Raw genomic sequence first — 20,790 nt, forward strand, 5'->3', positions numbered from 1 at the left:
CCTTTACATGTTCCTGTAAAGATTTTGTTCATCAAACATCACGAACAGTAATGCATTATTTAAATATTAATGGGTGTTTTTTCAGTACTATATGCGTTAAAATATTCAGTCTGCAAATTGCAATCTGAAATAACACGAAATATTGAACATATCGTGTGCGTGAAGAAATTATCAAAATTTTTTTTAAATATCATTGATTTTTCGGCGTTATCTACGACAGATAAAATCACCTATTAGATCCTCAAAATATAAGCTTGACTGAATTTATGATAAATCAAACATGAGAGAGAGAGAAAGAGAGAGAGAGAGAGAGAGAGAGAGAGAGAAGAGAGAGAGAGAGAGAGAGAGAGAAAGAAGGAAAGAACGCTAAGGTTTAATATCAGGTGTAGTAAAAAGAAATCCATTATTTTTCCAATAGATGGCTTTAGTTATCTGTATCTCGCGTTGTATAAGTCCGATCGGGTTCCACTAGATGGCGTTAGAAAGATGAGATTTCGTACTAAAAAAACTTTTGTGACAGTTTTGTGATTAGTTGACTCAGTTTTGTTTGAGCGCGTGTCAAAGATGGACACTAGCAAAGAGAAAATACGCTATATTTTACAGTTTTTCTTCGATAAAAGCGAAAACGCAAACCAGGCGGCTGAAAATGTGAATAGTGTTTATGGTCCTGATACTATAACAGCCAATCACGCGCAATTTTGGTTTCGTCGATTCCGTTCCGGTAATTTCGATGTCAAAGATGCACCACGCACTGGAAGGCCAATTGTCGAAAATATCGATAAAATCATGGACATTGTCGAGTCCGACCGTCATGTAAACACTGTTTCGATTGCCTAAGAGCTAAAGATTGCACAAAAAACCGGAGCCATTTGAATAAGGCTGAATACAAAAAGAAGTATGGGTGCCATACGAGTTAACGAAAAAAAACCGCATGGACCGAATTTCGATCTGCGAATCGCTGCTGAATCGCAACAAAATCGACCTATTTCTGAAGCGGTTGGTCATTGGTGATGAAAAGTGGATCACTTACGACAACGTCAAGCGAAAACGGTCGTGGTCGAATCGCGGTGAGCCGGCGGAAACGGTAGCCAAGCCAGGATTGACGGCCAGGAAGGTTTTGCTGTGTGTTTGATGGGATTGGCAGGGAATTATTTACTATGAGCTGCTCCCCTACGGCAAAACTCTTAACTCGGAACTGTACTGTCAACAATTAGACCGTCTGAAGGAAGCAATCGCCCAGAAGCGGCCAGCTTTGGCCAATAGGAGAGGAATTGTGTTCCATCAGGACAACGCCAGGCCACACACATCGATAGTGACTCGCCAGAAGCTCCGGGAGCTTGGTTGGGAGGTTCTTATGCATCCACCTTATAGTCCGGACTTGGCACCAAGTGAACTGTTCCTGTCCATGGCGAATAATTTTGCTGGTGAAAAATTCGCTTCAAGAGAGGCTTGTGAAAATCGACTGTCTCAATTTTTTGTCAATAGGGACGAGGGCTTCTATGAGAGAGGCATAATGAAATTACCTTCAAAATGGCAACAAGTTATCGAACAAAACGGCGCATATTTGACCTAAATCGGATCATTCTAACTATGGTAATTAAAGCCTTCAATTTCATGCAAAAATAATGGATTTCTTTTTACTACACCTGATATATTGTCTGGGAAAAAGTTCGTGGTGTTTTTCCCGATAGATGACGTCAATTGTAAATAACTCAGGAAACAGATCGCAGCGACACCACTAAACGCTCGTTGGAAAGGTGACACTTCGAGCGTTACTTGGAGTGTATAAATATCAAAATTGGTGCAGTGGTTGGAAAGTTGTTTGCGTTTGAAAATAGAGAAAAGTAATGAAAAATTGCGCTATATTTTGCAATATTATTACGAGAAAAGGAAGAACGCTGCGCAGGCTTGTGAACAAATTTGTGCTGTGTACGGTGTAAGGTACTTTATCAAAATCTGCTGCGCGGAAATGGTTCGCTCGCTTTCATTCTGGTAATTTTGATGTGAAAGATGAGTCACGCTCTGGTCGTCCAATCACTGAAAAAGAGCTGATCCAATCACTGAAAAAGCTGATGAAATTCTTGAAAAAGTCCAGCAAGATAAGCATATCAGCAGTGTCGATATTAGTATGGAGCTAGGAATTGACCACAAAACTGTTTTGAACCATTTACACAAAGCTGGCTACAAAAAGAAGCTCGATATATGGGTTCCTCATGAGTTGAGCGCGAAAAACATGATAGACCGAATTAACATCTGCGATGCGCTGCTGAAACGCAATGAAATCGAGTCATTTCTGAAACGTGTCATAACCGGTGATGAAAAATGGATCACGTATGACAATCGGAAGCGTCAAAGATCGTGGACAAGGGATGGTGAGCCATCACAAGCGTTCGCGAAGCCAGGATTGACGCCGAAAAAGGTTATGCTGTGTGTGTAGTGGGACTGGAAGGGAATCGTCCACCATGAGCTACTTCCAGTTGGTCAGATGATTAATTCTCAACTCTACTGTGGACAACTAGAGAGATTACGCCAGGCAATTGAAAGAAAACGGTCCGAATTGAATAATAAGAAAGGTGTTGTCTTCCATCATGACAACGCCCGACCACACACTTCTTTAATGACCCATCAAAAATTGCAAGAGCTTGGTTGGGAAGTTTTGATGCATCCACCGTATAGTCCAGACATAGTACCCTCTGACTATTACTTGTTCCGATCTCTGCAGAACTCTCTCAATGGAATTAAGCTGGTTTCAAAAGAAGCCTGTGAAAACCACTTAATTCAGTTTTTCAACCAGAAATCATAGAAGTTCTTCACCGATGGCATCATGGCTCTATCCGAAAAATGGCGAAACATTGTCGATAATAACGGAGCATATTTGGTTTAAATAAATTCATTTTCACACTATAAGAAAATCAGTTGAATTTTACTAAAAAAGCGCCACGAACTTTTTCCCAGACCCAATATTATATCAAGATTGGGAAGTAATTCGTTATTTGTAACGAAATTATAGTTACAGTTATTTTTTTTGGCAACTATAACTTAACTTCCTTTTTATATCTATTATAACTGTAACTTAACTTAGTTACATTTGTTTGACAACTAGTTTAATAGTTACTTTAATAGTTACTATATATATTTCAAACTTAAATTTCTGGCAGACTAGCACAATAATGCGACGTGCGATGCTTGATATCCAATAAACATGTAGTTATTCTGGCTGCATTTGGAAAATGCGCTATTGCATCATCTATCTTTATCGTTCATTAGATTAAAACAAGGATAAAATGACATTATAGCACTGATAATCTCCTCTCCGAACGCAACCTGTATTTCTTTCAAGAAAATTAGACGCCTATTGGACATTTCCGTCGCGCATCGCGACAGATTATGTCAACAAATCCTTATTTATTGACATAATCTGCGTTCAGCGTGAAGTGCGCTGCGTGAATTCAGTTATATAAAAAATTCGAGCAATAGGTAAAGCATCTCAATCTTTGGAGAAAGATTGTAAAAAATGCCATAACCAGCATATGTAAAAATATTTGAGTTACAGCAAAAACTTGGAAACGAAAGCAACTGGACATTTCTCTGCCCAATTGTTATTGATAGTCTTAAAGAATAAATAAGAATTGCTTATTTAAATTAATGAATCTAATTTGTAAAAATTATATACAATATGAGGAATATAATAATCAATAAACTACTTTTATATAAAATTGAAGGAATTTACACAATTACAAAATTTAAAATAATAATAAAATTGTGAAAAAGTAACTGAAAAGTAACGACTCGTTATTTTCTAAATAACTATAACTGTAATTTTTGTTGCAACATGTTATTTTTGAAGGTCAGTAACTTATAACTTTAACTACAGGGCTTTTCAATTGGTGCGGGTCGATGTTGGCAGCCTGTGGCGGCCATGTTATTTTGGCGGCGTCTGTCTAACCTGTTGTTTATTATTCAGTCACTGATACCAAATCACCATGACAAGTTACACGATTGAGCAGCACGTCCAAATGATAAAACTTTATTATCAAAATGAGTGTTCGTTAGTGCAAACGTTGCGCGCGTTGCGCCCATTTTACGGCGCAGACACGGTGGCCCTTCAAAGTCGACTCTCCAACGTTTGGTGGTCAAATTTGAGACGACCGGTTCGGTAAACGATCAGCCAACACCCGTACGTCAAAGGAACGCCAGATCGGCCGAGAACATCGCCACTGTAAGTGAAAGTGTGCAGGAGAACCCGAGGCAGTCAATTCCTCGCCGTGCACAAGAACTCGGCCTTTCGCAGACTTCAACTTGGCGAATTTTGCGTCGAGACTTGGGTCTGCACCAGTACAAGATCCAATTGGCCCAGCAGCTCAAAGTTAATGACCATAGACAACGCCGTTTGTTCGCTGACTGGGCTTCGGAGCATTTGGAAGAGGACCCCAATTTTGGCCGAAAAATCATCTTTAGCGACGAGGCGCATTTTTGGATGAATGGCTATGTTAACAAGCATAATTGCCGTATATGGCACGACGCCAACCCACACGAGGTTCAACAGGTAGCAATGCATCCACAAAAAGTTACTGTTTGGTGCGGATTTTGGGCCGGCGGCGTCATTGGTCCGTACTTTTTCGAAAACGACGTTGGTGAGGCCATCACCGTCAATGGCGAGCGCTACAGAACAATGATAACCAATTTCTTTTGGCCCAAATTGAACGATATGGACGTGCACGATATGTGGTTCCAGCAGGACGGCGCTACGTGCCACACAGCGGACGCCACGATGGACATTCTGCATGAACGATTTGAGGGTATGGTTATCTCTCGCAGAGGTGACGTGAATTGGCCATCAAGATCGTGCGATTTGACCCCGTTAGACTTTTTCTTGTAGGGTTTTCTGAAGTCGCAGGTCTATGCCAATAAGCCGCAATCGACCGATGCCTTTAAAATCAACATAACCCAGGCTATCGCTCAAATTCAGCCGGATCTATGCGGCAGAATCATTGAAAATTGGACCACTCGGATTCGTGCCACCGTGAGAAGCCGCGGCGGACATTTGAACGATGTTATATTCCACACAAAATGGCATACATGGGCCTTTCAAATAAAAAAAGAATTTCGTTAATACCTCACACACAGCTTGTTTTATTCCATTGCAACATCGACCCGCCCTTATTGAAAAACCCTTTATTATAGTTACTTTTTCGGTGAAAAAAACTATAACTAAATACTTTTACAAAATAATTCTCCCGACCCTGTATTAGATAATATAAGATATGATGTGTTACCGACTGCAATCGTGTTCCAATTTCTGATTGCAACCTTTCAAATGCAAGAATACAAGAAAACTATAATCCTACCTTTGAGAGTCGACTCTGGTCCGAACTGGATCCTTCAGTACGACATAGAAACAGCCATAGAAGCGGTATCCTCGCGTGGCTGCGAACTCTGGTGGATATAAAACAAGAAATTCCTTGGTCAATTGTATCAATAAACAGATACTTAAGTATCAAGAATATTGGAGCCCGAAAGATTTTCCTTCGAAAACGCAAATAAAAAAGCAAACCTGTAATTAATCTCAAAGACCATTCTAGAATTATTCAAATTCCAGCGGTCTTATGAAGACCGGAAGAAATGTTGACATTATAGTGTATTGCAAACAAACAGGGTACCTATCATGGAACTCGTCGGAATTGATTTCGATCGGAATAATTCCATTTCCTTTAGAAAAGACATTGGGTATATTCAGTACTACAACCGCTTACTGAGCGCTAAGTGAGCTCTTGCATCTGATTGGTGTATATTTTTAAATCTAAAAGAATATACCAATCAAATGCAAGAGTTCACTTAGCGCTCAGTGAGCTTTTACATTTGATTGGTATATTCCTTTAGATTTAAAAATATACACCAATCAGATGCAAGAGCTCACTTAGCGCTCAGTGAGCGGTTGTAGTACTGAATGCACCCAATAGAAATCTGGGAAATAACGGAATAAATTCGATCGGAATCGATTCCGACGAGTTCCATAATAGGTACCCAGGAATTACTTTGAAGGTGACTAAATAGATATTGACGAATAAATGAATACTTTGCGTTTTATTCGATTTGTTCTGGAACTTTGGGAATAGAATAATACATATGCAATCACGACGATGATTTTTCGCGACAATATCCGAATCGCCCCAATGCGACATGTGCGCATGCGCGTGCGCGTCAATGGTAACCGTTATCAACCAATGAAAATATATCGGATAAGGGTCCTTATTCTGGAAAACTGATGAAATATATCGATATTTTCCAGAAATTTTCGAGAATGAGGGCCCCTAGAGATATTTTCTTTCGATCTGTTCGCATCAATAAGTACCAACCGCGCGAAGGAGCGATGTATCGATCGTAATTGTACCCTCGGCAGTACACATAACCGGGGCATAATAGCCTTAACATTCAGCATGAGACTACTAGTATTTTCGAATCATGCAAATTCAGCTACCGTTGTGGTAAACGTATTGCTTGGACAAGATCGTGCCCCTTACTTTGAATAATCAATAAATAATATTACGTATAGTTAAAAAGCCCTAATAAGCTAGTTGCGCAAAATATTAAGACTATTATATCGGTCATTGTATATACAAGTACACATGGAGCGGTTCGAATATAAGACAATATCGAGAAATTCGTAGGCTCCATTACTCTCGCTCATGACATGATCCTTTCCTCATACACAGGATCCATTCGTCACACTCCCTGGCCCTGAGATCGACTTCTAGTGTGCGCTCGCAACTTCGGGGAACTATCAGCTGCTACTCATCAGTTTTTACCGTCGAACGCGTCCGCTCCTTTGGCCTTCCCTTTGATCGCCGCTTCTTGCTACTCTTCCGCGCGCGAACGTTTCGAAATTGTAATGGCTTCCGTGTACAAGAAGCGGAAACGGCAGGACCCGTCAAGCGGTAAAACGACGCGGTGACCAATCAACATCTTTCTTGAGATTTGTTTATTGGCTGCCGCTTTACTCTCCACATAGCAAGATGACGTCTAGCCAATCAACACATAGTATCTCCTCAAGACTGTAAGTTTAATGGTTACCGCGTACTTCTCGTTGCGCAGAAACCTTCCCGCGTCCTGTACGCAAAGTCACAAATTAGAGCGCGCAAATGTTCACTTCTCGTGTAAAAGTTAGGCCTGGTCTACAATAGGTGTTGTAAGCTGTAAGCCGTAAGAACTGACCAATTATAGCTGATTATTTTTGTAATAATCGACTGTGATTCGTCAATTCTTACGGCTTACAACTTACACGTATTGTAGATCAGCCCTCAGCTTGAAATTCGCCAGACGGTCGGGAACAAAGGCAAGGAAATGACATGTTTATTTCAGACAAACAAGATAAGTGCGGGCTCTTTCGACAATACGTTGTTGCACTTCATTTAGGCGCGACGTAACGCTGAGACAAATAGTTCCGCAAAAATTTGGAGAATGGATGATTAATAGTCGCGCTACAATGTGCCATAAATTGTAAAAAAAGAGACAATTAATTTATATACACAATATAAATAGTACGTGACGAGAATGACACATCCGAGAGATACATCGTGACGAAGTTCTAACGCAGCTCTCATCTGACACTTATCAGAATTCGACGGCTAAAGTTGTTGAACAGTTAGAGAAGTTCATTAAGCACATTTCTGCCGCGCTATATCGGTTCTCGCACGTGAGCCGGATAAGAAACATTTCCCATCGTCCTTTCTCAGCGCATGTTTTGTCTCCGACGGCAATAATCCGTCGCGATATTGCCGGTTTCGCGACGCGATCGAAAACCTTTCCTCCGTACTTCATTTCTATTCGCTTTTGTAGTCTTCGAGAGATTGAACTCGTGTCGCGCACACGGTTGCATACGAGATCTCGGCTGGGGATCGCGTTTCGGTCCTTTTGGGACAGTGACTGGGACGTTGACTGCCGGCTGAAAGGACCACGGGAAACTGAGCGGAGAGAGCGACTTCGGTTTCGCCGTAACAGGAATGCTGAATGACTCGCGACTCGTCACGTTGTCAGCAGCGAGTTCGCCGGCACGCGATGTTACCGTTCTTGCTCTTACGATGCTCAAACAAGACATCGTCGGAATCGGTATCGGACTCTGACAGCACCATCTTGTTGTGGGTGTTGTTGTGAGTCGAAACTGCAATGAAAATTATCACAATTGAGTCGTAGATATCTTCGAAAAATAAATCTTCTAAAATCTTCAATATGTTCAAGTAATAGAAGAGAGATCGCAGAGAGATCAGACGATGAAACACAATCGCTCACATGCGCTGCTATCGTCTTCGGGCTCCGGTTGTAGGAGAGAGTAACGTGCTGGTTTTTTCTTAGGCCGAAGTGAGCGCTTTTTGCCGGTGCATATCCTCTGACACAAGCAAACGAGTCCCCAAATAAGTCCAACCCAGCACACGACTAGTAGCAGCAATGCTATTATCACATACAAAATGCTCCAATCTGAAGGACAATTTAATTAAGATATAATTGCCACCTTCTAATAACTTATAATTAAGAGATACGACGATGTGAGAGATTGGACATACCACAATTGGAGTCTCCATTGCCGAAATACTTCTGTATTAAATTCTGCATCCAGAATGCCTCGCACATGCATTGCCTCGTTTCCTGATCGCATACCCCGTGACCTAAATATGATACCATTGAGATGAGTTACTTCTTGAACTTTCAAATAGAAATTTACATTTTGGATTGCTTTCGCAAACAGTTATTTTATGCTATTTGTGATATTCCTCTATTCCATGTTCTGGTATTACATACCTGAACAATTATTCTGGCAAACAGCGGTGTCGATATTAGCAACTGACAGCTGTAAAAGACCGGAATCTTGAAGCAATTTCTCTTTCAGTCTCTTAACCACCTCCGGACCCGGCAACGCTGTTTTTCCTCCTTTCTTTTCCACGTAGAACACCAACACAGTCTTGCCAGTGTGCGGTTCGGCCCTCAAATTGCGCACGACGATCGAAGCTTCATCTCGCAGTAACATCTGTAGTTTCACCACCAATGAGTTCTTTTGCGACGCGGTCAGCATGCTGGCCCCAATGTTCAGCGTTAATTCCACTAGATGTAGCAATTGTGGATCTACAACAGGCGGAAAGATTTAACTTGCAAAAGCAGGCTCAGTGTTGCAAGATCGTGAAATACTTTATTTTAAGTCAGCACTGACCAGGTTTTACAATCACCGACACGGTATCCTCGCTGCTCAGACCCTGATCATCTGTTACTTTCAGCCGGAAAACGTATCTACCAGCAACTACGTCGGTTAACTACAAAGTAAGGAGGGACAAAAATGTATTCGTCCATTATGAAATACTTGCAAATGTACTCTCACCATCAAGATCGGCGATTTGTCCGTCTCCTGAACTATGGTGCCGATAGCAAGACTAGACTGATCTCTGGTCCATAACCACTGTCCTATCCTTAAGTCATCACTCGACTGCGAACCATTGATAATCAGCACGCTGATCGGAGCTGTCACAATTTGATCACCACCAGCGTTTGCTTTCGGTGGCGCATTTTGGTCTGAAGAGTAAGATGTAATATGTACAAATTGCGACTGGACATATCTGAAGAACTGCAAATAGTATGCAACACATACTTTGTGTTACCTTCACATTGACCGTATCTGAATCCACATTTCCGTTATCATCGACAACAGTCAGTTTGAATATGTAATCACCCTTCGTCAGTTTCGTAATATTGGTAACTGACTCATTTACGGCGGCGAATTCGGCGTTATTAGGCCCGCTGTGACAAGAAGATGCAGTATAATAGTTTAGAGTATACAATAATGCGACATAAAATATAATTAGAAAAATTGTACCTTACTTGCTCCCAATGGTACAAGACGATCTTTATGTCATCCTTGCTTCTTGTACCATTCAGAACAGTACGTGTCAATGGCAATGCGATGCTTACATCGTCCCCCGCGTCAGCTGCAGTAGAAATACTTAATCAGAAAATTAATATAAGGTCGTATATATTTCAAGCTTCTAAAATAAGAAAGAAGCTTGATAAATGGGAGACGAGTCAATGTTTTTTGCCTCGAAACTTTATTTATTTGTGACATTAGACAATTAAAAAGATGGTTTCAATACCCTTCGGTGGTTTATTTGTTGGCGGTTTCACAAAAACGTGCACTTCTGCCGTCGAGGATTGCTCGGAGTTATCTGTCACTTTAAGTACAAACGTGTACATTCCTTCCTCCAAGTTTGACAATTGCAAATAGGGTGTTCTCGTGTTTTGCATGTCCACCGCTTTATTCTGATCGGACGGGCTCTTCGTCCATTCCCAACTCGCTATACCTCGATCGTCAGTGCTCAAGTTACCGTTGAGCGTCAACGTATTCTGAGGCAGGTAAATGATGATATCTTGGCCTGCGTTTGCGCTAGGTGGATAGTCAGTCACTTTCAGGACCGTTATATTAGCACTTGTCGAATTGGTAATGTGATCAGAATCTTCCACCGTTAATCTGAAAGGAAATGTTGCGGAAGAATATAATTTTTCAATTATTATACACGCAAACAGTGAATAAACTAATGGACGAATAAATTAATAATCAATGAACCAACTTGAATGTGTAATTTCCGGCAATAAGGTTATCTAATTGAAGCGTGGGTGTATCCACAAGGTTGGGTTGATATCCAATTGGGCCTTGCTGCAGTTCCCAATGATAAGAGATAACGCGATCGTCGTCCTTACTATTCGAGCCGTCTAAGACCGCGCCTGTGTTTGGTAGCTTGACGATTTGCGACGCGGGAGAAATTATGGCAATCGGGGCTTGGTTAATGCGTTTCGCTGGAAAAGAGATACAACAACGACAACCTCGACATTATCATTATACACTACAGTCAGCAGTGAGTTAACATTCCAATTCTAAAAATACTTACGAGGTAAAACGCTAACATTAGCATAGGCTTCTCCATAGGCATTCGGACTACTCACAGCCACTTTAAATGTATACAAGCCTTCTGATAAATTACTTAATTTCACGGTAACGCGATTCTGATCAGTCATCGTTCCCGTATGTCCCTCCGGCTGGCTGAGCAGACTCCAAGCATAATTGTAATGCTGATTGCCTCGTTCAGCAGGCACGGTGTACGCGGACAGCGTAACTTCGTTTTCCGGTAGTCTCACTTCCTTGGAGACTGCCGAGACTAGCAGTTGCTTCACAGTCGGTTTCATTGATGTATTAATATCCTTCACAGTTTGGACTTTTGTCTGTGGTGTCACACCCAGATCTGCATTCTCCATCACATCTATCATTGTACAAGTGCCTATACCGACAAATGTAGAAAAAATTAAATATAAGATCACAAAATAATTTATCATTTTTCTTAATTAATAGCTCAATTGTGATGTTAGAAGAAATTCTTGGAAGAAATAATAAAAGAAAATTATCAAATACATATAACCTAGTAGCGTCTATTCAACCTAGTCATGTAAATAATTCAACAAAATATTATATATAAGAAAATACTATGTACAAGTTTACCTGCAATATTCCGTCTGAAACCTAAAGGACATTGACAGGTTCCAACGTTATCTCCATGTTTCACGCAAATTTCATTATCCAGGCAGCTAGACTGATCTATACAAGTGTTTCTATTTGCTTCATTGAATAACACTTGATCCTGATCAGTGCTGTCTGTACTCAGTGTTCTAATATCCATCAGATGATTACACATAAAAAAGAAATAAATTTTATTATTATTTTCTACATTCTCCAACAAAAGAAGAAGCTAGCTGTTAGTATGTATGTTTGGTCATTCAATTTCAGAATTTACCCAATCGTATCGTCATTGATTTGATCTAACAAGTCACTCCATATTTTGTTGTTCTCCACAGGTCTGACTAACACCATACTAGGCGGATTATCGTTCGCTAATTCGGGTCTGTACAACGGTACACACATCATGGAATTTTCACATTCTATATGGTAACATGTGCTATTGTGCATAAAAGCCACATTGCATACTGGTTTTTTACAGCATGTCATAACACAGTCCCGCATATTGGACACACGAGATTGTGATGTGAATGTTCCACCGGTCAAGTTACCACGAGGTACATAACTCATGAATACCCGTTGGTACAAGTCTGGGCATAAAAATTGCAAATCCCATCTGGCGTAATTGCCAATACAGCTTCCGAAAAATAGCAAATACAAGCCCAGGCGATATATTCCAATCATGATTGCTGCACAAAGGAACAGAAGGGTACAAATGATATTTTTATATTTGTTACTCTCACAAAGTTGTCATACATCAATATGACAACACTACTTTGTTCGTCTCCGAAGTCATACATATAATATTAACAAATACAAATCAATCAATGGATAAAAATAGCAGTGGAAAACGGAGTAGAACTTCGACACGATAGAAAACACGACTGTCTCACGAGAAGCGACATAATTCTAAATTTCACAGGACGCGAAGCTAGAATTCACAGACTTATCCCAACCGCAGGCGTTATCTTCGGCATTATCAAAGTTGAAGCGTAAAAGTACGATATATACAGGACGTCGCGGGTGACGCGTCGCGAGGCGACCAGCTTTCAGATAATGAGATCTCCGGCGGAATTGCGTACTTGCTTTGTTGTCGCGCGCTAAGCAAATGGAACACTCGGCCGCTGCGTCGTCGCGTCGGAGCCGAAAACAACTGCTGTCCAGGTTATTCCACGATGACACATGTGCCTCGCCGCGCGGGACCCGTCGCGATCCGTCGACGATTATTCGCTCGGCTCGATCTTACTCCGGAATGGTCTGCAGACGTGCGCGGCTTATCATATATTAGCAGCATGTTATTATCAAACGGCGGCTAGACTCTAATCAACCATAGGGGTAATTATCATATTTCCTGCTCGTGTATCGTTGCCGCCGTTGCCGCCGCCGCCGTGTTGGAATAACGATCGCGACCGTGTAATACCGATGATAACGAACACAAACGAACACAAACCGTCGCGTCGTCGCGTCGCTCTCGCGCGACGTCACGAATAATCGCGGGGAGCTGTCAACTGTCAAATACGTTTCCGCACGTCAGCGCCATCTAGGGCGACATGGAGAAGCGACAAGCCGTGATTGCATGTGGGTAACGCGTCGACACTATCCGATTATCCGCAGAATCGCCCGAGGATGACTGTCATTCTAAGGCCTGGTCTACAATACGTGTCGTAAGTTGTAAGCCGTAACAATTGGCGAATCACAGTCGATTATTACAAAAATAATCGGCTATAATTGGTCAGTTTTTACGGCTTACGACTTACAACACGTATTGTAGAATGAACTTAAATCAGCTAATTGACGATTACCTCAGCCAGTAGAGTTGTCAACGTGGAGGCTTTCTCGTGTTTGCTCACGTTCTCGTGATAAAAGGCAGCTTGTCGTTGAAAATTCCGCTTTCCTCTTCATAACCTATTTAAAATTGCTGTTAGTCCAATCAGAGACACCCGCTGTGTAAAAACAAATTGTCAAGTGTCGCTTGATTTACTTCGCAGATATACACAGAATTGTTAATACTTTTTCATTGGATGACAAATTATATGGACAGAATTTACTATTTTATCGCGACTGATCGGTCCAGTCGGAATTCAATGAGGTTCCATCGTAGACTACCGATCAAATTTCGCGGCAGAGATTGATATCTGTCGCTTTAGTCGCGAGAGGGCGCAAGCGCACGGCAAATTTTCATGCTACCAAAGAATTTCCCACGCTACAGCGCATGCCTGAAGTGACGTGCTACATATATGTCAAAAACCACTGACGGTTTAAAACGCATGACAGAGGATCCATAGAGGGGCCCGCGCAAAACATCTGTGTCTTCCGTAGTTGTTTTCCCGCGTTTCTTCCGCGAGTGCGTGGTTTAGGGTTAGATTACCCAGTAAACATTAAATATGTTATGTCACATCAACATTATAATTTCTTAACATCATTAATTAATGTAATGTAAACGTTACTTAGTGTTTATATGTAGTGTGTAAGAATAGTGATAGTGCAATCAGTGATATCATAGTGCAATCATAGTGTTCATTTTTTGTTAAATAAAATATTAAATGCTGTGAAAATGGATGACCAACCTTCAACCAGTGGCACTGAGAAGAGGAAAGTTGGAGCACAAAAATTTAGAACAGCGTGGTTAGGTATGAACATTTTTAAAGATTGGTTGACATGGCATCAAGTACGTTCAATAACAGTAAAAGTGTATGATATTAAACACTTACATATCATTAATGATAGTACTAAGTATTGTGTTCAACATTAACATAAGTATTCTTTTTAACGTTTATTTGTTTTGTACAATTTTATTGTAAGAATATTAGTAAGGTTTTTCTGCAGTTTCCCTTGCTATTACAATAAATGTTGGTATTCATATATTATTTTTCTGCAGTTATTAAAAAATAAAGTTATATGTTTATTATTAATTATGAACAGTATTCTGTTTCTTTCACAGACCTTTCTATTCTCTCTACAATTCCTTCATATTTTCTTTCAAATGAGGGATCTTACGCCCGTATTAGACTATAGATTGAAAATTACAGCTGGACCAACTTAAATAACCAAGATTTAGATTACTTGATTTATGCGATTGCAATTTTCAATCCATAGGGCCAGAGCACAGACTTCTGCATAATGCATAATACACAATGCATAAGAGAATCAACCAATCAGAGTTCTTCATTTCTGTCCTGAGGAGAGAAATGAAGGAAACTAATTGGTTGGTTTATTCTCTTATGCGTTATGTATTATGTGTTACGCAAAAGCCTGTGCTCTTGCCCAGTAGTATCTTACGGGCGATAAAATACCTTTAAATTAATACGGTATTGAGACTCTCACAGCGTTTGTTCAATGCGCACGCCCGGAAATTCTCTGGATCTCCCACTCAGCACTGATACACGCATACGTGTGCATACACGAATACGTTTGCACTGGAATGTGACAGACAAACGAGATGTCCGTTTGCTACCGCTTCTATTGCGTTGCGTATTTGCAGAATCCGAGATACATGATCACGGAACGACTACGTAAAGCAAATGAACCTCGGTACGAGTTCTCGCTAACAATCGCGCGACCTGAGGCTCGCCGATAGCGAGCGTGTCTCGTCGATACCACAGCGGTGCGATGATATACGACTAATGCCCGAGAGTAATACCTGGCGTCGCATGTTCGGCGTATCGCTGACGATCGAGTCGATCTGTGGGGAAGGGTGAGAACAACGGTGGGGAGACGAGCAGACATGCTTAATCGCTCAGAGAGACTCGTATTTATGTTTCGTTATCGGGATTGATTGTCGTGAGTAGTAAGGCGCCTCGGATTCTCGGAGGATTCTGATCGAGAGGAAAAGAGAGAATGGAACGGGACAGTATGGAACGGGAGAAAAAAGAACGACTTGCGAAAGAACTCGAGAGCCAGATGATGAAACAGCAACTCATTGGTAAGTTAAGATATTTACAATTCCAAGTATCCACGGTATCGCTGGCCGAGATTGCAATTACCGTCAATTACGATCAAATACTCTGTGTCTTTCGAAGCAATAATCTGTTGATCTTGATCTTGTGTCTTGTTGATCGTCGTGTGCGATATTGTGAGAAATAATTGGAATTCTGTAAAGTGTCGCACTACAAATTTAGACTTAGTTTAATTATACACACATTTATTATTTGTGTCTTTGTGAAGTATATATATACAAACTCATAATACTTGAATGTATTTGAAATCACTGTGAGACATGACATGGCAATTACATATAATTTGCAATTGTCAGAGGTGTTCAAGCACACAAAACAACCAAACTTAGAGAAAAAGAAATAATCATTCAAAGTTCAAAGTTGTTTTAACATCTCCCCTCCCTCCCTAGATAAAATTGCACGCAAATCATAAGTACTTGAAATTCATATTTGTGCAGCATTTACGACCAACTAAGAATCCATTTATAATGGCCAACTTTTAATTGTTATTTAGGTATGGGAATTTATGAAGGAACAGAAACCTACGAACAAATGAAGGACCTGCTTGGTTTCCTTAATAATTCTGAGACTACACTGAATGTTGCTACTGATAACAAGCACACACGGAAGAAGGTACATTGATTACAGTTATCACGATATATCAAGAACTCATCGGCGAAAAATATTCCCCAAAAAGAAAAACTAACTTTTCTGATTTTCTTCTCTCATAATGTTTCCATAGGACAATGAGCAGCATTCCGATAACGAGTGCCTATCTGAGATGAGATCCGAGACAGATGCATCACAGGAGCAAATGGTTGTTACGCAGGATTTGCCTAAGGTGACGTACAAACCGAGTCATACATTGCCAACGGTTGTGCAACAAGAGCGCAAGAGTTCTCGACACTCCAGCAGCCCAGAGAGCTCACCGTTGTCAACCAATTCGACTATTTTTGATGTGCGAAGCTCTGTGCAAAGGTGCAAGAGCACTGAAAACGACGAAGCTGTGACGACGACAACATTGGAGAAGCACGAGCAGACGGGCACGAATCGGCCCGTCCTGTCGAAGCCAGGCAACAGCACACAGGAGTGCCAGAACTCGTCGCCGGACACAAAAACGAGAGAGATGCAGTGCGCCATGCAGAGCACTTACTACCAGCAGCTGGAGAGGTGGCGGATGAACCCATTTGACGTCTGTATCAACGAAAACGACGTGCCTTTGCAACAGCCGAGGAGCCGGCTCGCCGCGCGAAAATGCGCACCCTCCTCTGGATGCCACAACAAGACGTACACGTCCGAGCAACACGACCAAAAGATGCGGGCTCTGGGCCAGCATTTGAGGGAAATGGCAGACTTGTGGTACAGTTGGCAACGTCCTGCGAATGCGAAATTTGAGTGGGGCGTACCCATCGAGGTGGGTAGCTCCCTACAATCCAAACCGTATCGCTCGTATCGTTAACGCGAGTGAAAGAGAGAGAGAGAGAGAGAGAGAGAGAGAGAGAGAGAGAGAGAGAGAGAGAGAGAGAGAGTGGGAGTGGGAGGGGGGAGGGAAAAGGAGAGAAGAGGAAAAGAAAATTTATATATGTATGAAATTCGGTGTCACGGGGAAATGTCGTTGATAGCTCATTTTCGTTTCGCCACTTTGCGATCCGTAGATCCTTAGCCATAAGATCTTTGTATTTGCTCGGAGATATTGTTAAGTACTACTCTTGAGTTTTGCACATCATTTCGATGTGTTCAATTGAGTCTCCTCGCTTTGAGTCACGTGAGCTCCTCAGGCTCACCGACGAGCACTCGAGATTATTCTTGTCTCTTGAAAGTCGTATTGCGGGAGGCTCGATTCTCACATCGAAAGGCTTCTTATGAATATCAAGGAATCAGTTCTTTTTCTTTCTTTTGTTTTTCTTTCTCCCTGAACGAATACCCGTTTTTTTTTTTTTCATTCTCTGTTGCAAATCCGTGATGTGTGATTTCGCATCTTCCTTGGTGAGATTGTACAATACGATACCTCAATATAATCCCAAGATGTGCATTTATTATCGACACTCGATTTATAATCTAATGCTATATATATACATATAAATTTCTTCCATAATAATATTACTTGCCAATGTCGCTTTTGTCGTTTTAACTTATATCGGTATACATACAATATTTACATAGAACAGTAACAACACAAAGTCGTTTGTGAGCCATTGGCATTTTGTTGCCGAAGGAAGATGTTTGATATTTTCTATTGATACTTTGAAATTGTGCATTTATACGGAAACATGTACACGCAAGCGTTCGCAAAAGAGAACGCGGTCATTATTACATACTGTAAACTACAAGACCTTTTTGAATAAATTATATTTATGTACAAAACGAAACGAGTATAGTTGTCTACTTCATTCAGTCTGTTCTCTGATTCTAATCCTTGCTTCAACGTTTCTATAGGTCGGCACTGCTAACGGCAGTCTGGATAGAAAACCAGTAACAGAACCTAAGACTGAACTAATCAAGGCGGAATATACATACAGAGATAGTTACGAGCGATCTAGTAAGCGTAAGGCGAATTCTCTCATTGCGAGAGAATGTGCGAGTCTGAATAAAGATAGTTCCAGCGACGAAGATGATCAGTACGAGTTTGCTCGTATTAAGAAAAAGAAGACCCAGTCCGACGACAAGTCGAGCAATGTAGCAGATCATGCGAATCAACAACATGCGCGAGCCGGCGGTAAACGCGAAGCAGCTATGTCGATCGCTCGTAACTCCCACGATGATGATAACAGTAACGACGACGAAGACATAAAATCGCCTCATGGAAGGAAAATCGAGAACGAGAAGAACGAAAGGCTGTCTCCCGTGTTGACCGCGTACCCGAAGAGAACGATACCTCCCACTCCGAAAGCACGAGCGAATCTCTACAGAATGCGAAGAGGAGGCGCCGTATCGAAATTGTCTCTGAAGTTGCAACGCAACGATAAGAACGAAGAGATGGAACGGATAAAGAATCAAAAGAAAGACAACGTGATGACGGACGAAGAAATCCGTCACAAGCTGGAGGAAGATGAGGAGGAGGAAGAGGAGGAGGTGGTGGCAATTTTGCGAAAAGACGTGGAGACTCGATCGTCGAAGGAAGCCAAATCTCGATTGCAAGAGAGACGATTGTTATCCAGCAATGCGGAGAGATTGGGGGATATGCCGACGGGCGGCAAGGAAAGGAACAACAAGCAGCAGGGAAATAAAGAGAAGGCAGATCTCGATGAGCAACGAAAAAATGAAGATAAATTTTCTAAGCTGGAGAACAAAAATGTGAGCTGGGAGCATCATCTGCTAGATGACGACGAGATGGATCAAGTGAGTTGATGATAGATCTAGTTGTTTAAAACATCGGACTCTGTTTCATGATATATGTATAATATCACTATTATTGCCCACTTGCATGGAAAAAATATCTCAATTCATCTTTCTGTTCTTACAATCAAATTATCCAACCTCAGGTAACAGGAAACGGTTCGGTTATACACTAACGGAAGTGCTCTTTCCAAATATTAGATCTGTTATTTTTAGCTGAACTAGATTTCATATTTGCCGCTGGCCGATGAAACGGGAGCTAGTGTTGGAAGAAAAAGGAACGAAGTTCCAGTGCAGCAACAGTTGAACTAAAGAGAACAGATTTATTAAAAGATCTATTAAGAGAGATGATGTTTTTCTTGTTCGTAGGAACCTGCTTCGCAAAACGGTAATCGGCATGAGAAAATCGCTGTCTCGACGAACAACATCAGTTGTCCCATATGCAACAAGCCGTTTCCGCCTGACAAGATAGAAAATCACGCTGCCGACTGCGACCAGTTCGAGATAAACGACGAAGAGAACGCCGATGACACGAATCTTCTCACGTGTAATATATGTGACAACTACAAGACGACCGACGGAGTGGAATATCAGCAGCATGTTAGGCGATGTATAGACAATAAAAAGGACAAGAGACATTTGCACAGTACGTTCATTACCATAAAAACTTTATCATCGTTGTCTCAATTGCCAATTTCTAATATCGAAAGTATCCGAAAATCTAATCCGAAAAAAAGAAAACATTGATGCTTTTTCAAATTCAGATGATGTTCACGATGTATCATCGTGTTTAATTTTGAGTTTTCAGTGTTTAGTTTTGATATTTATAGCTTTATCTTTCTGTCTGGTCTTTTTCAGGATCGGATGATGTCGATATCGTATCCATTACCTCGTCTCATCGCACTTACAAACCAAGCAATCAGAAAACAGCAAGCAGCAGTCCTGAAACAAACATGGACCAGTTACCTTCTCACAGTAGGACACGAGTATTTACGAGCAAAAAAAGAAAACACTGATCGTTTAATACGCGTTATATGGCAATGTTATTTGAATCTATTCTATTTTTTCTTTTATTCTGAGAACGAGAAAACGGCAATCTACCAAAATATTTCGAGCAATTTGTTGCGTAACATTGTCGACTAATACATGTTTTATTTTGCATATTATTAACATTCCATATTACACATCACGATATCGTACGCCGTAAGTGCGTGAATCTTTCGTTATTCATTTTCTCATGCGGATCATGTTTTTTTGGCGATAGATACATATTTTATTTCTCATAAGAAGAAATATTCCATTCTAAAGATTTCATTTAATTTTTCGTAAGTGATATCCGTATGATATTACAACGTTAACAAACAATGAATCCTAAGAAGATGAAAATATAATTTTGTTCTAACAACGTCAAGCGCATTAAGAATTAATTGTGCTGAAACCAATTCTGCTAACTTTAAATAAAATAGTCTCAAGGATTAAGAAACTTGAAGAAGGAGGAATAACTATATCGCGTATATTAATTATTATATGTATAAATATTAATTTATATTATACACATGTAATACAAATAATGAATGTGATATATATATATATAATATACACCATATATATATATACACATCCACGCATATATATAACTTGTTGAATATATGTAAATATATTCCATTCGCGTACGAATGATACTGTTTTGCAATATACGCACAGTTAATTCTAAGCAAACTACTGAAGCAACAAATTGATGATTGCATAAAGTAAAAACTATAGGACATTTTTTTAACAGATTATATATATATATAATTCGCCACGGTAAATTATATAAATTTACATGCAACATCAACACGCTGAAATTTAAAATGATATATAATATTTTTATACTGATAGAATCACTTGTTGTTTATAAATAAAGTAATATTAGATATTGTCACAAGAGTTCTCATTAACCTTGTGTTATGCACCTAACAATAATTTCGCGATAAT

General features: G+C 40.6%; 2 protein-coding genes across 2 annotated transcripts; one reads left to right on the top strand and one right to left on the bottom strand.

The window, feature by feature from the left end:
• Positions 1–6,065: 6,065 nt before the first annotated feature.
• On the bottom strand, positions 6,066–13,028 carry LOC105190698 (dyslexia-associated protein KIAA0319-like protein). The gene is made up of 14 exons (XM_011153581.3): positions 12,625–13,028; positions 11,820–12,231; positions 11,528–11,694; positions 10,923–11,309; positions 10,605–10,830; positions 10,131–10,504; positions 9,857–9,968; positions 9,632–9,780; positions 9,365–9,555; positions 9,200–9,299; positions 8,794–9,114; positions 8,559–8,660; positions 8,287–8,472; positions 6,066–8,158 (listed from the first exon to the last, which is right to left on the bottom strand). The coding sequence occupies exons 2-14, from the start codon at positions 12,224–12,226 to the stop codon at positions 8,031–8,033; spliced, it is 2,850 nt and encodes a 949-aa protein (XP_011151883.1). The 5' UTR covers positions 12,227–12,231; positions 12,625–13,028; the 3' UTR covers positions 6,066–8,030.
• An 818-nt stretch (positions 13,029–13,846) lies between these two features.
• On the top strand, positions 13,847–20,343 carry LOC105190697 (uncharacterized). Its single transcript, XM_011153580.3, has 7 exons — positions 13,847–14,172; positions 14,869–15,464; positions 15,992–16,110; positions 16,220–16,891; positions 17,914–18,816; positions 19,183–19,459; positions 19,672–20,343. Exons 2-7 carry the CDS (start codon positions 15,380–15,382, stop codon positions 19,827–19,829), a joined length of 2,214 nt encoding a protein of 737 aa, XP_011151882.1. The 5' UTR covers positions 13,847–14,172; positions 14,869–15,379; the 3' UTR covers positions 19,830–20,343.
• Positions 20,344–20,790: the final 447 nt, after the last annotated feature.

Source organism: Harpegnathos saltator, unplaced genomic scaffold (assembly GCF_003227715.2).
Source record: "Harpegnathos saltator strain DR-91 unplaced genomic scaffold, Hsal_v8.6 scaffold806, whole genome shotgun sequence".
In the NCBI taxonomy this organism is placed as follows: Eukaryota; Metazoa; Arthropoda; class Insecta; order Hymenoptera; family Formicidae; genus Harpegnathos; species Harpegnathos saltator.